Source organism: Dromiciops gliroides, chromosome 5, assembly GCF_019393635.1.
Source record: "Dromiciops gliroides isolate mDroGli1 chromosome 5, mDroGli1.pri, whole genome shotgun sequence".
In the NCBI taxonomy this organism is placed as follows: Eukaryota; Metazoa; Chordata; class Mammalia; order Microbiotheria; family Microbiotheriidae; genus Dromiciops; species Dromiciops gliroides.
Genome location: NC_057865.1, coordinates 215,370,820 through 215,389,146, shown reverse-complemented (window position 1 = coordinate 215,389,146; position 18,327 = coordinate 215,370,820). Strand labels below are relative to the sequence as shown.

The 18,327-nt window shown below is 40.4% G+C and overlaps 1 protein-coding gene across 1 annotated transcript; it reads left to right on the top strand.

Moving 5' to 3' along the window:
- Positions 1-340: 340 nt before the first annotated feature.
- On the top strand, positions 341-4,877 carry LOC122727843 (tubulin alpha-1A chain). The gene is made up of 4 exons (XM_043965713.1): positions 341-494; positions 2,593-2,815; positions 3,118-3,266; positions 3,694-4,877. The coding sequence occupies exons 1-4, from the start codon at positions 492-494 to the stop codon at positions 4,672-4,674; spliced, it is 1,356 nt and encodes a 451-aa protein (XP_043821648.1). The 5' UTR covers positions 341-491; the 3' UTR covers positions 4,675-4,877.
- The last annotated feature ends 13,450 nt before the right edge of the window (positions 4,878-18,327 follow it).

Genomic DNA, 18,327 nt, shown 5'->3' with positions numbered 1-18,327 from the left:
TTCAACACAGATATTCTGTTTTTCAAGTAAAGAACTAATCCTCTTACAAAGGTGGCTTCAACTGTAGTTTTGAGGTTTAATCAGTATAAACTCATCCAACCACAGTCTTCTTTCCCTTCTTACCCCCCCCCCCCTCCTGCCACTCCCTATGATGGATGCTTGCTTGGCTAACTGCTTTGCTCGGTCTCTTTGTCTGAAGGATGCAAACAGTCTATGGATGCTAGAGAAAAAGGGGTGGGGAAGAGATTACCTCATCCCATGCCGTGTGCACCAATCACAACTCTCTGGTCTTGGCTTCTCCAGGCAGATTGAGGGGTCTGGACCAACTGGAAAAAGCCCTAGCCCATCCCCATGGTGACAGAATTGTATATAGGGAGCTGTATTGGACCATGTGCAGTAGGTTCTCTTACATCGACCGCCTAAGAGTCGCGCTGTAAGAAGCATCAACCTCTCTTCTCACTCATCGACTCAGCAGCCGCAAAGCAGCAATCATGGTAAGGTTCCCTTTCTCCTTTCTTGTGTCCTCCCTAAGCTCATTAGCTCAGTGAAGGTGGCTCATTGTGCTGCTTGCGAAACTCAAGTCCATTTTCTTCGCAGCTTCTTAGGACCCATGCTTTGTTTGTGTCTGTATCAGACTCCTTGCCCTTAAGCCTTAGTACGCAGACATGGCGGTGCGGACCAGAATTGGGGACAGAGGGCCGGAAAACCAGGAGAAAGAACAAAGGAGAAGGGAGGGGTTTGGGGGTAGTGGTTAGAGACATTTCAGTGCCGCATAGGGCTGGTCACTGCAGGCCATCTGCCTGGGATGATGCAATGTCCTGAGGCTGGGAACCAGCGATAGTGCCTCATGTATATTTATGCGTTCGTGTTACTTTCAGGCTGGTTGCTCCCATCCCCCCCCCCCCCCCCCCCGCTTTTGACTGCAGTCTTGGGTGGGGCGGGAGGGGGACGAGAGGCGGGGCGGGGCGGGGGAAGGACCGGGCATTGGAGAGACTAAGCAAAGAATAGGGTTCATAAAAACCAAATTAACGAAAATGAGAATGTCATGTAAAAAACCAAAAAACGCATTTCCCCGTAAAGTGCTGGTTTCTGTTAGCGCTTTTGGTAGAGAGAGTAAGGGTGGAGTAGGGGGGCGGAGTCTTGTTGGTTTTTTTGTGCGTGTCTATCCCCTTGGAATCGCTACGTTCTTGAGCAGGAAATCTTTATTATTATTTGTAAAAAGTCTATTAATAAATTTGAGTAATGATCACATAAAAGTAACCCCTTTGAATGGCCGAGTTGGGTTTTTTTCCTCCCCACCAATAAATAAATAAATAAATAAATAAAAGTTGCGAAACGTCTGGGGAGCTAATCTCAGTTCAGCCTGGCAAACCCAAAGGGTTTTCTGCCTTGACAGCTCACCCAGAGCGAACAAGGTGCTCATTTTGCGAGCCAGGGTGAAGTGCGGTCCTTTCAGGACCCTGGGGAGCTGTCCTGTCTCCTCTTCCACCCGTGCAAGAAATCTGTCAGTGAATAGACAGTAGAAAGGGGTGCCCTAAAGAAGATGGAGACAAAGAGAACTCTCTAGTGGAGAGGATCAGAATATTCCAGAAATTTGAAGCAAAGCAAACCTTGTGATGGGTTCTTGTTTTTTTGAGTTTGAGAAGGAGACAGGAATTCTGGCTTAAAGAGGTTGTCTTTTTCTAAGCACTGACAGAGAAGTGTTTGGAAAATATTACATGGGGAAAATTAAAGACAAAACAATAAAACACTAATGTGAACAAAGAAGAATTACGTTTTCCTTTCCAGTTCCCTCTTCTGGCATATAATATGTAGGCTGTCTTTTGTTCTGGTGCCACTTCATTGATTCATTTCAATTATTCACACACAGGGTCCTAGAAGGGGTCAGGAGAGAAGAACTGGCAAAATAATATAATGAGATCATGCAGCCAGTTGCTGGAATTAGAGATGGCTATGTTGAATAATAGAGTAGGTGCAAAGCAGACACTAGGCAGAGAAAATGCAGCAATGCATCAAAGGGACAGTTAGCTTTTATTGATTTTTCGCTCTGATTGATTCTGGTGTTCCCAGATTGGGCGTGGCCTCCCCTCTTCAGTAACAAAACAGATGGCTATACTGAAATATCAAAACCCTGCTTAAATGGGGGTCCCACTCTTAAGGAGAAAGGGATAGGGTGGAAACCAAGCTTTCTTAGATCTTGGAAAAATATTCTACATAAGAAAAATAAGGTGTGGTAGACCAATTATCATATAATCCAAATTAAATTAATTAAAATCTACATACCCTTGACTCGCACTTATTTTCCAACAAAACAGTTCCAAAATTTTCACAGACTATAATTTTGTATGATTTATTCACAGACTGCAGGATGAACAATGGATATGGATTAATGTGCTGCTGAAGTCAGTATAAAGCATTGTTCAGACCACACCCAACTATCTTTATAGCAGATTACTTTCTGATATTTATGATAAATATCAATTTCACAGATGAACTTGAAGACTAGCAATACATTTTTACAATAGTGATAGAAAAATCATATATCTTAAACAAGTCTAATTTTTCAATTTCTTCTAATTTTTTTTTCTGCAGCGTGAGTGCATCTCTATCCATGTTGGCCAAGCTGGTGTCCAGATTGGTAATGCTTGCTGGGAGCTCTACTGCTTGGAACATGGTATCCAGCCTGATGGGCAGATGCCAAGTGACAAGACCATTGGGGGAGGAGATGACTCCTTCAACACCTTTTTCAGTGAAACTGGAGCTGGCAAGCATGTCCCCAGGGCAGTGTTTGTAGATCTGGAACCGACTGTCATTGGTATGTTTAATTATAATTCCCTAAATCCTCTTGAAATTTGAAAACACCAGTGTCAATTTATAATGAATCAATCCTAGAATTAAACTTTATTTTACATAATTCCATTTGTCTGAGATGAGACTATTTGTAAGTTGTTTCCTGCTTTGACTACGTTAAACCTTGAGGAAACCTTTTTAAGCAAAACAAATATCTCCTTTCAATTGTTGACCATTTGTCTTTATCTCAGCAGTGAATAAGAGAAGTCAGAATGACTCTTACCTTGGTGGTTTTAAACCTTAATATTCTTCCTTTCTATCTTACAGATGAAGTTCGCACTGGAACCTACCGTCAGCTCTTCCACCCTGAGCAGCTGATCACTGGCAAGGAAGATGCCGCCAATAACTATGCCCGTGGGCATTACACTATTGGCAAGGAAATCATTGACCTGGTTCTAGACAGGATCCGGAAGCTGGTATATTTCACCTCAAAATGGTTTAAGGAAGGAAAGGAGGGAGGTGGCTTCAAAACATTAAAAAAAAGTTAATGTATAAAATAGAATGAAGTGATTGACTCTTCAGGTTTTCTTTTTATCAGCATTGTAGATACAAAGGGGAGAAGAAGATTGAATTGACATTATCATTTTATCAAAAAATTAAAAGTTTTTTAATAAGAAAAATTTTAAGTAAATATAGCCAAGGAGAGGGAGGCAGGGGGAAATTAAGACCATGTGAGTTTCCCCACATTAAGGAAATCATATCTGGGCACCCATATAGAGATAAAAAAATAAACATTTTTTAGAATAAGATCTGTGCCTACAAAGAAGTAGGCATAGTCTATGAAAATGCCTTCTTATGTTTGCCATATAACAAGCACCCATTATTGTTTTTCCTTTCCAACAGGCTGACCAGTGCACAGGTCTCCAAGGCTTCTTGGTTTTCCACAGCTTTGGTGGTGGGACTGGCTCTGGTTTCACCTCTCTGCTGATGGAACGTCTGTCCGTTGATTATGGCAAGAAGTCCAAGCTGGAGTTCTCCATTTACCCGGCCCCACAGGTTTCCACAGCTGTAGTTGAGCCCTACAATTCCATTCTGACCACCCACACCACCCTGGAGCACTCTGATTGTGCCTTCATGGTAGACAATGAGGCCATCTATGATATCTGTCGCAGAAACCTTGATATTGAACGCCCAACCTACACTAATCTGAATAGGCTGATAGGTCAAATTGTGTCCTCCATCACTGCCTCTCTCCGATTTGATGGTGCCCTGAATGTGGATCTGACAGAATTCCAGACCAACCTGGTGCCCTATCCCCGTATCCATTTCCCTCTGGCCACATATGCCCCAGTCATCTCTGCTGAGAAAGCCTACCATGAGCAGCTTTCTGTAGCAGAGATCACCAATGCTTGCTTTGAGCCTGCCAACCAGATGGTGAAATGTGACCCTCGCCATGGTAAATACATGGCTTGCTGCCTGCTCTACCGTGGTGATGTGGTTCCCAAAGATGTCAATGCTGCCATTGCCACCATCAAGACAAAACGTACCATCCAGTTTGTGGATTGGTGCCCAACTGGCTTCAAGGTTGGCATCAATTATCAGCCTCCCACTGTGGTTCCTGGTGGTGACCTGGCCAAGGTACAGCGGGCTGTGTGCATGTTGAGCAACACCACAGCCATTGCCGAGGCCTGGGCTCGCCTGGACCACAAGTTTGATCTGATGTATGCCAAGCGTGCCTTTGTCCATTGGTATGTGGGGGAGGGCATGGAGGAAGGAGAGTTCTCTGAGGCCCGGGAGGATATGGCTGCCCTGGAGAAAGATTATGAGGAGGTTGGTGTGGATTCTGTTGAAGGAGAGGGTGAAGAGGAAGGAGAAGAGTACTAAAGTATCACAGGGATGCTGCTTTACAGGGAATCATACATTGTTTCAAACATTGACAAGTTTTTGGTTGATCAGTTAATTTGTATGTAACAGTATATACTTGAATGTACAATTACTGATCTATTCTTTAAAATGTGGAAGTGTTGCTTAAGACCCAGGCTGGCTGGCTATCTGATGGGTTTTGAATAAAAATATTCCCTGTCTGAGATGCTTAGTGTCTTGTGTTTTCTATTTCGGTTGTCTGAAAAATATGCTATAACCAAACAATAAGGAACACTGAGAGCAACCAAACATGTGATTTATGCTCTTAATCCTCATCCCTCTCACCCACTTTGGCAGCGCTTGCCATTGTTGATATCCTCTTCTCACACCACCTCGACCCCTGTAAAATGAAAGATCTGAACTAGATGGCTTTTGTGCTGCCTTCTAGTTCTAAATCTGTAATCTGCTGATCCCCCTGGATACTCTCTCTTCTTTGAGGTATCAGAATACTGCTTTCCCTTGGTTCTCCTCCTACCTTCCTGACCACTCATTCTCAGACTCCTTTACTGAATTATAAATACCATGCTCCCTTCCTCCAAATTTCAGAACCAAAGTTCTGTCCTGAGTCCTTTTCTCTTTTCACTATACACTTTCATTTTCATCAGTTCCTATGAGTTCAATTATTATTCCTAAACACATGACTCCTAGATCTATGTATCCAATACCTTTCTCCTTCCTTGAGCTCCATTGCCTAACTGAGCTCCAGCAACCTAACTGGTTGCCCAAATACAGCATGTGCAAAACAAAATTCATTTTCTTCGTTCTAAAACCCATTGCTCTTCCAAACGTCCTATTATTGCTACAGGCATCACAATCCTCCCTGTCACCCAGGTTCTCAACGTCAGCATCATCCTTGATTCCTCACTCTGATTCACCTGCATAACTGGTCAGTTGCCAAATCCTAATAGTTTTACCTCCACAACCTCTCTGTAATCCATTCTTTTCATGTTGAATCCATTCTCACCACACACATGACCCACACTCTAGTTCAGATTCTTACCAGTTCTTGCCTAGATGAATGTTTAACCTTCTAATTGGTGACTCTTCTTCAAGCCTCATCCATCTGCAGACAATCCCCCACAGAAATGCCAAGGCAATTTTCCTAAAGTGAAAGCCTGACCATGTCACTACCCCACTTAAAAAATGCCAAGGTCGGGGCAGCTAGGTGGCGCAGTGGATAAAGCACCAGCCCTGGAGTCAGGAGGACCCGAGTTCAAATCCAGCCTCAGACACTTGATACTTACTAGCTGTGTGACCCTGGGCAAGTCACTTAACCCCAATTGCCTCACCAAAGAGAGAGAGAGAGAGAGAGAGAGAGAGAGAGAGAGAGAGAGAGAAAATGTCAAGGTCTCTCTATTGCCTCTAGGATCAAATATAAGATCCTTTACTCAGGTTTTTAAATTGTCCACAATCTACTTTTATAACCCTATTATATATTATTTCTGTCTCTATCCAAACTGTTCTTGTTGTCCATCCAATATGACCTTTGCACTTGTCTCCCATCCCTGGAATACAATCCTACCTCTTTATAATTTCGTGCTTCCTTCAAAACTCTACTCAAACCCTTTAAAGTGAAGTGTTTCCTGATTCCCCCTCACCCCAAGATGCTAAGACCCTTCCTGCCAAAAAAAAAACCAAAACCAAAACAAACAAACAAACAAAAACTTAGCTTGCATTTATGGGCCACCCCCTTAACCTCTCAATGCCCTGGGCAATTCTGTAAGACTACAAGTCACAGAGAAGGTAAGAGCCCACACTGGTAAATCAAGTTTCCTCACCTGGAACTTCAGTATTCCAATGAAATCATAGGTCCAGTCCCTATCTATTTTTTTGGTAGTTCCTATCTATTTTGAATATGCTTTTTTATGTACATGTTGTTTCCCTCAAGTATAAACTCCTCAGGGCCAGGGACTTTCATTATTGTTTTTACAGCCTCAGTGCTTAGGATAGAGTTTGGAATATAAAAGTAGATTGTTTTTCCGGGGCAATGAGGGTTAAGTGACTTGCCCAGGGTCCCACAGCTAGTAAGTGTCAAGTGTCTGAGGCTGAATTTGAACTCAGCTCCTTCTGAATCCCTCTATCTACTGTGCCACCCAGCTGCCCTCTAAAAGCAGATTCTTAATAAATGCTTGTTAATTGATTCTCTTCCCAGTACCTCAGTTTCTCTGGGACTAGAATTAAACACTGCCCAATTCAATTTCTCTAAGGGTTAGATCCCTTTGCCTGAACCTGCAGCCCCCAATGCCTATTTTCTGCCATCTGCCTATTGCTAACCCCTAACCCTGATTGTCTTCCCCATTCTGGTGGAGCTGTCAAATCCATATGTCCCTGCCATTCCTTGATCTGGGATGTCCATTAACTGACCACACCTCGATTCTGATTTATCTTTTCAGTATTTATCTCCCCATACTTTTGGTGTTTCCTCAATATGTCCAGTGCCCTCATGCTGCCCAGGAAACCTAATTAAAGCCAACCTTGCACTGGCCCCCCTTGGATGCCCTAGACATACCTCTACACCCTCTCCCTTGTGAAAATCTTTTCTCAGACAGCTGTCCCATTAAAAAAAGGCCTAAATAACAAACTGTCATCTTAAAATGCAAGGGATCTTAATCTTGGGATTTTGGAGAGATTTCAGAATGTCCATGAACTTGGATGGGGAAAAATACATCTTTATTTTTACTAAACTCTAACTGAAATATAGCATTTTATAACATTATAAGAAAGGAGACATTTGCTACACTATCAGCAGGCTCTGTAATACAAAAAAGTTGAAAAGCCTCTGCTCTAAAGTATTGATAACTTATTATGGTTTTTATTTGTTGTCCTTCCTAGAAGAATTCAACATTTTGAAAGATATGATGCCTTTAACTTCATAATCAAGGAAAAGATTGAGGCTGTAATGTTAGGCTTTGGCAGTAATGCAGTAAGGGTAAATTAGGAGCTAAGGACTTTATCAGTGCATCTTACATTGTAATCTAGAATTATAATATATTTTCTGCATACAAAAAGCCTGGCTCTGCCCTGAGACAGCAAATTCTCACTACCTTCTTCCATCAACTAGTCAATTAATGAACAAACATGTATTAAGTACCTACTACATACCAGGATCTATATTAAACACTAGGGACAGAGAGAGAAAAGTAAAAGAATTCCTTTTCTCTAATATTCTAAATAGGGAGACAATGTGTACATATGTAGATATAGACATGTGTAGTGAGGATGCTCTGATTCCCTCTCCCAGAGCCAGGATGCTACACATACTTGTTCAGAGTTCAGTCAGGGAATAAACCTCAAGGCTTAGGATATGTCTCTTCTCTATTTCCCCCACTGGCTGTGTTCTTCCTATTGTTAGGTGACTTCCCCCAGGTCCATTTAAGTACTTAACGTTAATTACCTTTATATTTACTTCAAAGATATAGCAAGAACAATTTGCTTTCCCCCCAATATCTCCAGGATATAAGCTCTCCCAGACCATGCTGGTCTCTTGAGTAGTAACCTCAAAACTTAGTTCAATTCCTACATAGTACTGGTTCAGATGTGGCTTGCCTGCTGGATAAATCCTTCCACCAGCCTGGAGTCCTGAAAGTCACTTATGAAGATCACTCCTTGCTTCTTTCCATGACCTTGATACTGTTCTGACTACAAAGCCTAGCCTGGATTCCAATTCCTGGATTACTTTGACTTGCTCTCCTAAACTGTGAAACACCCAAGGTCAAACTCCACTCCATTCACCGAAAATGGAAAAAAAGCAAACAAAAATGTCAAGGAATGAGGTCTGTTTCTTGGTACCAAATAACCTCAGAGCGGAAGAAGGCCCTATGGTCCTAACAGCACAGTTTCTCACCAGACTCCATGAGCAAAAACGTCATCAAACTCCCCCAGATGTGAATGAAAGAGGGTTGAAGTTGACTTGGGCATCTCTAAGATGCCAATAGTTTCAGCTACATAAAGAACTGAAAAAGCTTCCTCTTAATCATGTGGTTAGCCAACCAGAATGAGTTACAGAATGTCTACACATGCTCTATAGTCTGTCCAAGGGACATTTCACCACAATTTTCACAGAAGCAAGCTGCCGACAATTTTCCACATAGAAAAATTGCATCAGCCAAGCAAAGTGATGGGGTCTGTGCATGTACCAGATACCCCCACCCCCATTACATACTTTATACACAAATGAAATATAAGATGACTTTAAAGGAGCAGGTTCTATAAGGGGGGGTGGAGACCAGAAAAGACCTTCAGTAATACATAGAATATTTTGAGGGAAACCAGGGATTCTAGGAGGAAAAAATAAGGAGGAAAATCATTTAGGGATGGAGGATATTCAATGGAAAGGTCCAGGATAGTGATGGGAGATTAACAACATGTGAGAGGGGCAGAAAGTAGGCCAGAATGGCTGAACTGAAGGAGAAGGAAGGAGAATTATGTAGAAGTAGGCTGCAAAGGCAATAAGGGACCAAGCTCTGAAGAGTTTTCAATGTCAAACAGAGAAGATTACATTTATCCAAAAGTATTATGGAGCAAGTGGGGTTAGCTGAAAGGAGAGGCAGGAGGGATTACAAAATCATTTTGGCTATGCTTAGGATAGATCAGAGTTGGGAGAGATATGAGGCAGAGAAACCAAAAAGGATGTTATTGCAATAGTCCAAGTGAAAGGTCATGAGGTTTGGAATTAGAATACTGACTGTGTAAATAGAGAGAAGAGAAGCATATCCAATAGATATTATATGGCAGATGCTCAAGATGGGTGGGTTTTGAGAAAAAGATAATGAGTTCTGTTTTGCATATTTTGAGTTTGAGATGCCTGTGGGATGTCCATTTGGAAATGTTTAATAAGCATTTCATGATGCGGGCCTGGAGCTCAAGAGAGACTAGCGTTAGAGATAGACATTTAGGAGAAGATTTAATAGACAAGGAGGGATTGAATATTACAGAGGGAGGATAATAACCTGCTGGAGGACATCAGATGGGATGGTATCAACTGAATATGTAGAGGGGTTGTCTTTAGTAAATTTCATCAGAGACTGGAAAAAAGAAGAAATAGTGGGGGGAGGCATTAAGTCAAAGGGTTTTGAGATGAGAAGAAAGGCAGAAGAGGAAGATCATTGGATGATGGTCTCAATTTTCTCTATAAAGTATGAGGCCAGGAAGGTAGAGACAAGATGGCAGAAGAAAGGCAGTGACTTGCCTGAGCTTTCCCCATAATGCCATAAGTCAATTCCTGGAGCAGCAGAACCCACAAAAAGACAGGGTGAAATAATTTTCCAGCCAAAGACAATTTAGAAGGTCGACAAGAAAGGTCTATTGTACTGGGGTGAAAGTGGAGTGCAGCCCAGTACAGGCTGTGCTAGCACAGACCCAGCTCCAGGAAACCAGCAGCAAGCCTCCAGAGACTCTGAATCAGCTGCAGGAGCAACTGCTTCTAGAAATCAGCCCACAGACCGTAAGGGCATCGAACAATTGTCCAGAAGGAGATTACAGGGGTCTCTTTGCTAGCACTGAGGCAGGACTCTTGTTTTGCCCATACTTGGATTCAGGTTACAGTCTTGGGTAGCAGTTCCAGGTGAGGGAAGAGCATAAGAGCATAAGCACAAGAGCTTGCAGCCACAGTAGAGCATTACTCTGTTCATAGTTCCAGGGCAGAAAATCAGGTCTGTGGTTGCTTGCAGACCAGAGCACAGACCAGGAGAATGATGAACATACTTCTCCTTAAATCATACCACCTTGGAAGAACTAAAGACTTATAAATTCCTAGAAGTAGCTTGGAGAACAGTTGCCTAAACCCCTTGACGCCTGGGACAGTGTGCCCTCCACCCTGGAAGCAGTGTCCCACTTTAACAAAGAGTTAAAAGTCAAGAAATAGGCAGGGAAAATGAGCAAACAAGAAATGCTGACCCTAGAAAATTTCTATGGTGACAAAGAAGATCAAAATATACCCTCAGAGGAAGATAACAAAGTCAAAGCTCTTACATCCAAAGCTTCCAAGAAAAATATGAATTGGTCTCGGGCCATAGAAAGCCTCAAAAAGGACTCTGAAAATAAAGTGAGGGGGCAGCTAGGTGGCACAGTGGATAAAGCACTGACCCTGGATTCAGGAGGACCTGAGTTCAAATCCAGCCTCAGACACTTGACACTCACTAGCTGTGTGACCCTGGGCAAGTCACTTAACCCTCATTGCCCCACCAAAAAAAAAGTGAGAGAGGTAGAGGAAAAAATGGAAAGAGAAACGAGAGTGACACAAGAAAATCATTTTAAAAGACAATAGCTTGGTAAAGGAGACACAAAAAAATACTGAAGAAAATCACACCCTAAAAACAGACTGGGCCATATGGTAAAAGAGGTACAAAAAGCCAATGAGGAATAGAATGCCTTGAAAAGCCAAATTGGCCAAATGGAAAAGGAGGTACAAAAGCTCTCTGAAGAAAATAATTCCTTAAAAATTAAGATTGAGCAAATGGAAGCCAATGACTTTGTGAGAAATCAAGAAACAATAAAGCAAAACCAAAAGAATGAAAAAATAGAAGGCAATGTGAAATATCTCACTGGAAAAACAACTGACTTGGAAAATAGATCCAGGAGAGATAATTTGAAAATTACTGGACTACCTGAAAGTCATGATCAAAAAAAGAGCCTAGATATTATCTTCCAAGATCTTATTAGGGAAAATTGCCTGATATTTACTGAAGTGAATTTTTACTTAATGAAGAACAATAATATGTATGTGTAGTAATTTTTTGGAGCAAAGAACAAAAAAAAAACACATGAAATATAAATGTTCTCAGTGCTAAGACTACAAAGCTCAAAAAAATGACAGTCTGTCCTCCAGAAGCCTACCCTTTGTTGGAAGATAGGGTTGCAGCCTGTAGACAAGTAGGTAAATACAAAGTATATGCTGCAGAGTTCAGATATCAATCACTCCTCAGCCTGTTACTTAACTCCTATTTACCATATTTATCCTAAAGTAATGCAAGATATGTTTGGATAGTTTTTTTGTTTTTGTTTTTTTTGGTGAGGCAATTGGGGTTAAGTGACTTGCCCAGGGTCACACAGCTAGTAAGTATTGAGTGTCTGAGGCTAGATTTGAACTCAAGTCCTCCTGAATCCAGGGCCGGTGCTTTATCCACTGCGCCACCTAGCTGCCCCTGTTTGGATAGTTTTTAAAAATTATTTACTAAAATATTAATATCTCACTTGATTAATCAAATAGTTCTGTACCCTAACACTTGTTTACCAAATATTATTCAGTAAATAAACTTTAAATGTTTTAAATAAACACACCAAAGTAATAGAAACCCTCTTCCTATAAGCAGTTGCTCTTCTCTGATAAATATCAAAATCTCTAATCTCCTAGGTTTAAGGAAATATCAAAGATACTGGCTTTACAAAGTATTAAGATGTATATGATACTAAACTAAGGACAAAAATAATTATTTATAATATTTTATCTGTGAGAAAGATCACAGTCCCTAACTATTACCATTACTCTTGATTTCTCACTTCTGAAACACAGCCTCATTATTCTGCTCTCCCCAAAATCATCTTCTTTTTTACTAATAACTTAAACAGTTCTTTCAACAAAAATTTCATTTTCTTTCTTTTTTTCCTGTCTTCTCACACTTTCTCTCAAGACATAGTTGTTAACACTCTCTTCCAAAAGACAGATAAATTCAGACTCTTTACAGATAATCGTGAAACTCAAACTCTTTACAGATGGCAGTTACATTTACAGATGGTAGTTAAAACTTATCTCTTCACAGACTCCTCATAGAGCAAAATAAAAACCTTACTCTTACTTCTCAAGGAATCAAAGTTAAATTATTATTGTTCAAAATTCCAAAGCCTTTTTAAAAAATTGATGCTTTTATTGTTTATTTTGCCATCACTTTGAAATAATCCCCTTCCCTGGAAACAAAGGCGTAAAGTGAAGCAAAACAAACATTTAATCATGTCTGATAATGTTTTTTTCATTTTGTACCTATAATATATCATCTTTCTTCCAGAGGAAGTCCTAAGAACTCTCAATTTTTTCATATTTATATACCTAGCATCCAGTACAGGATCCTACACAGAATAAACACCTAATAAATATGTATTGAATTGAATCTACCCAAGCTGAGTAGGGAAGGCCAGGGTCTATTCATTCATTCATTCATTTATCCAACAAATATTTATCAAGCACCTCCTAGGAGTAAAGTATAATTCTTGATTAGCACTGGGGGAAACACAAGTTTAGATAAGATACTGTATCTGCTTTCAAGGATCTCACATTCTTATAAAGGGATGAGACAACCACAGACACACACGCACAATATATATGTGTGTGTGTGTGTGTGTGTGTGTGTGTGTGTGTGTGTATGTGTGTATTTATATTTGTATGTATATATCAATGTATAACACACAATATTAACTGATAGGCACATTAGAGAGATAGAAAACCAACTGCTATGTGAGGGCTAAGGAAAAAGGTCATTACTGACCCTGGCTTCAGGGACTGTATCATATAGTTATTTAAATTGGGCTTTAAAGGCAGGACAAGAAATCAAGACATTACAGGAATAAGAAACAGTAAGGGCAAATGCATGTAGACATGAAGGTACAGGGCATGCTGGGGGGAGGGGGAGACAGAATTCTTCCAATATGACTAGAACATAAATTATCTGGAAGAGAATAAGAAATAGGGTTGGAAAGGCAAAGTAATATCAAATTGTGGAGGCCTTTGGATTTTTGGCATAGCAATCTGAACTTTACTCGGTAGAAAATAGGGAAGTATTGACAATTAGGTAGGAAGGAGTAGGAACTGGTCTGGAAAGTTTCTGAGTCAAACTGAGAATGGGAGCTCAAGGTCACCAAACTCCTCCCCCTCAGGCACTGTGTGTCCTCAAACTCTGTTCCTTTCTTTCTATCAAAACCTCCTCTCCAGAAAGCCTCTGGTAAACCTATTCACACTGAGGAGTAATGGCAGATAAGGATAAATGTCTTCCCTATCAAAGCCTCTTGAAGGTTCAGTAATGGTATCTATGGTGTCTGTGACAGAATTTACTGAAACTAGTGTTACATATTTAAAGTAACAGGAACATGAAGAAAAGAAGAAATTACATTATGGAACTGACAGGGCAAAGAAATCAGGAAGGTTATGTTACTGAGTCAGATTTGGTGTCAGAAAAAAAAAGAGGAAGAAAATGTTTCATCAAATGAGTACAGAGAAGTTGTTTTATGCAGGAGGACTACAGAGAAGAATCCACAGGAGTGAGGGTAGGAGGGAATTAGGGAGCTAGTAAGATCCATATTATTGCAGATTTAGTCACTAAAGCAAATAAAACAGATAAAGTACTATGGTATTCTTTTTAATTGACTACCAGGGTAGAGACTATAGACTCCTTTTAGGGAAATGTAAAAAGGTATGGTTTTGTAGAATTTGGGGGCTGAGTAATAATAATAATAATAATAGTGGAAATCTGTATAGTATTTTAGGATTGCAAAGCAATCTACATAGGTTATTTCATTTGAGCCTTACAACAACCCAGAGAGATAAGTGCTATTAATATCTCATTTTACAAATGAGGAAATTGAGGCTGAGAGAGGGTAAGTGGCCTGCCCAGGGTTACGTAGCTTGTACATGTCTAAGCCGAGATTCAAATTTAGGTCTTCTTGACTCCAAGTCCAACATTATGCATTGCACCACCTAGGTGCTGTAAGAAGTAAGTTGAGTAGCAACCTCTGTCACTTACTAGAATATCCCCAATCTCTCTGATCCTCAGTTCTTTCATCTGTAAAATGGGAATTTTACTTCTATTATGTTATGGGATTGTTGTGAGAAAAGCATTTTGCAAACAACAAAGCTACTATATAAAATTGAGCTATTAATATAGAGAGTTTTATAAACCAGCAATATGACAAAATGTCTGCTTGTACACACACACAAAAAAATATTATTGCATTGAAACAAAAAGGCAGAGCTTTGAGGACCCAAAATGTAAATGTGTGGCAGGTTGTAAAGTGTCTCAAAATGTGTAAAAGAGGTCAAAAGAACTATGCAGAGCAAGGCACTTTTTAAAAAAACTGACTGTATTATGGATGAAATTATAATATATACAAACACTATACAATTACAAAGCTCAATAAATACAAACTAAAAAAGGAACAAAATCTCAAATAAAACTGTTATCTGAAGTATTTCTTCTATATTTCAATGAATCTATGATCCCACTGATGTGGGCCCCACTTCCACCAGTAAGGATTGCAATCAAAGGTCTTTTCACAAATCCTCAAAGGGAGATCAATCTAAACTTACTAGAGTCCTCTTCTAAGTCCCTCAACATCTAATGGGCACTGTTGAAGCATTTGGCTGGTCCATCTTTCATCCTTCATTCTTGCTTTATGACCAGTCAAACCTCCTTTTCCTCAACATACCTTTCCTTGATAATATCTTTTCTACCACTTTTTTTTTTTTTTTTGTGAGGCAATTGGGGTTAAGTGACTTGCCCAGGGTCACACAGCTAACTCAGGTACTCCTGACTCCAGGGCCGGTGCTTTATCCACTGCGCCACCTAGCTGCCCCTCTACCACTTTTTGCAAATTCACTAACAGTAAAAATACTTCAGCCTATTTGTACTCATTATTCATTTTTCTGAGATTCAGTGAGACATAGTTAATAGAAGGCTGATCTTAGGATCAAGAAGTACTAGGTTCAAGTACTGCATCTGACACTTTCTAGTTGTATCACCATGAATAAATCCCTGAATGTCTTGGTGCCCTAGTCACCTCTCTAGGATGATGTTATAGATAGTTACCTATCTATATTGGTAGAGAGTCCAGATTGTGAGTTTCCCAGACCAATGAAATCTGGAATCCTCCCTCTACACCCAACAAATGCATCTCTCTACTGCCTTTCAGTTAACTGGAGAAAGTGGTATTCTAGAACTCCCAGCCAAGAACCAGAAGAACAGTGGTCCTAAAACAAACAAACAGAAAACCCTTAGCTTCTATGTCAGGAAACAACCCAGAATTCCTATAACCTTCCAGAGGAACTACTTATATATTTAAAATATTAAAAATATAAATGTTAATGAAATATTAAAAGTAACAACTGATTGGCTTTGAATTCCCTTCTGATCTGTTTTGAGCTGATCTGTTCCTTCTGATTTCTATCTGTGTAATTATATGTTTGTTATTATTATTGTTTTATATGATCAGTCAATATGTATATTGATCTATTTGTTTTATTTGATTGATATTTCTTATTCACATTTGTCTTTTTAATGGCCTTGTAATATTCTATTATTAATAATCCAGAGAGATAAGGACACATTCTAAGGAATTTGTATAAAAAGAAATAGCTAGGGGCAGCTAAGTGGTGCAGTGGATAGAGCACCAGCCCTGGAGTCAGGAGGACCTGAGTTCAAATCTGACCTCAGACATTTGACACTTACTAGCTGTGTGACCCTGGGCAAGTCACTTAACCCCGACTGCCTCACCAAAAAAAAAAAAAAAAAAAAGAAAGAAAGAAAGAAAGAAAAGAAAGAGCTATCTTAGAACCAGATAGTAATTCCAAGGTTCTGTAAGTAGGAGACAGTGATCCAGAAGAAAGTGGCATCCCAGAAGCAACCAGAAAAAAGAGAATGAGAAGGTAAGACTAAGCTATGGCAAAGAAAGGAGATATTAAGGAGGGTAATAAGTCCTACAGGCTTCTTGGAGCAAAAGATTCAGGTTGATACCAATAGTGTACCTACTTACTCAAGGAAGAAGGGAAATCCCAGGAAAATGTTTGGTATTTTCTCAAGTTGTCTTCTCAGTGACGGTCTATCTCCGGACATTATATTGTGGTCTGCTGTTTCTTTACACAAATGATTCTAGTAACCTCAACTACAAAGAGACCAGGAATTAACTTAAAGTGAACTCGTTATCTTTCCCACCCTTTCCAATTTTTCTGTTAACTGTTGAAGGCACCACCATTGTCCAGATCACTCAACCTAGGTGTCATTATTGGTTCCTCACTCTCTCCTAATTTACTCCCCATATCTAGTAAGTTGCCAAGTCCTTTCTACTTCTGCTCCGCTTCTCTCTGACATTACTCCTATCCCAGTGCAGGCTTTCCATACCTCGTGCCTGGAGTATTACAATAGCTGCTGGTTGTTCTCCCAATCTCATCTCTTTCCACTCCAATCCATTTCCCACTCAGTTGTTAAACTGATCTTCCTACAATACAGGTCTGACCATATTCCCATTCATTAAGCTCTAGTAGCTCTCTATTGCCTCTGGGATCAAATATAACATCTTCTGTTTATCATTCAAAGTGCTTCATTATCTGGTCCCCTCCTACCTTTCCTGTCTTTTTACACCTAATTCTCCTCCCCATCCATACTCTGAGATCCAGTGACACTTGCTTCCTTGCTATTCTTTGCGCAAGAGAAGGCACTCTCCTCCAGTCCATGGCATTTTCACTCACTATCCCCCATGCCTGGAAGCTCTTCCTCCTCATTTCTGCCTCCTAACTTCCTCTGAGTCTCATTGAAAGTCCCCCCCCATCTGCAAGAAGCCTTTTCTCAGTCCTTAATCTTGGTGCCTTCCCTCTGAAATGATCTCTAATGTGTCCTGTACATTCATCTTGTTTATACATAATTGTTTACATGCTATCTCCCTCATTAGACTATGAGTTTCTTGAGAGTTGTGAGTTTATTTTTGTCTTTTTGGTTTTTTTTACATCTCCATAACTTAGCACAGTACCTGGCACATAGTAGGCAATTAATAAATGATTCTATGATGATTTATTATTGTTATATATTATTATTTCTGCAATAGCCTACTGGGTAGTCTACCTGTCAATTCTTTCCACACTCCATCCTCCATTCAACCACCAAAATAATTTTCTTAAAGTTGAGGTCTGACTGACTGACACACTCTCTCTCTCTCTCTCTCTCACTTTCTTGTGCACACACACACGTACACACACACACTCTAGTGGTTCCCTATTGTCTTCAGGATCAAATGCAAAATCCTCTGGTATTCCAAACCCTTCATAACCTAGCCAGCCCTTCCTACCTTTCCAGTCTTGTTATACCTTATACCACCCACATACTCTTTGATCCAATAATACTCCTTGTTTCACAAACAAAATACTTTCTCACTGCTGGGCATGTTCTCTGGCTGTCTCCTACACTTGGAATGTCCTGCCTCATCTCCACCTCCTGGATTCTGTGACTTCTTTCAAGTCCCATTTAAAATCCCACCTTCTCAAGCCTTTCTCAATTCCTCTTTAACAACTTTTTTTGGGGGGGGCAATGAGGGTTAAGTGACTTGCCCAGGGTCACACAGCTAGTAAGTGTCAAGTGTCTGAGGCTGGATTTGAACTCAGGTCCTCCTGAATCCAGAGCCTGTGCTTTATCCACTGCGCCACCTAGCTGCCCCCTCAATTCTTCCTAATTCTAGTGCCTTCCCTACATTAATTATTTCCTATTCATCCAGCATGTAGTTCCTTTCATATATTTGTTTGCTTGTCTTCTCCACCAGACTGTGAGATCCTAGAGGGCAAGAACTGGTTTTTGCCCAGCACATAGCACAGTGCCTACCTGACTTGACTTGGAGATAGATATAAATGTAAATTTAGGAAAAGAGCTA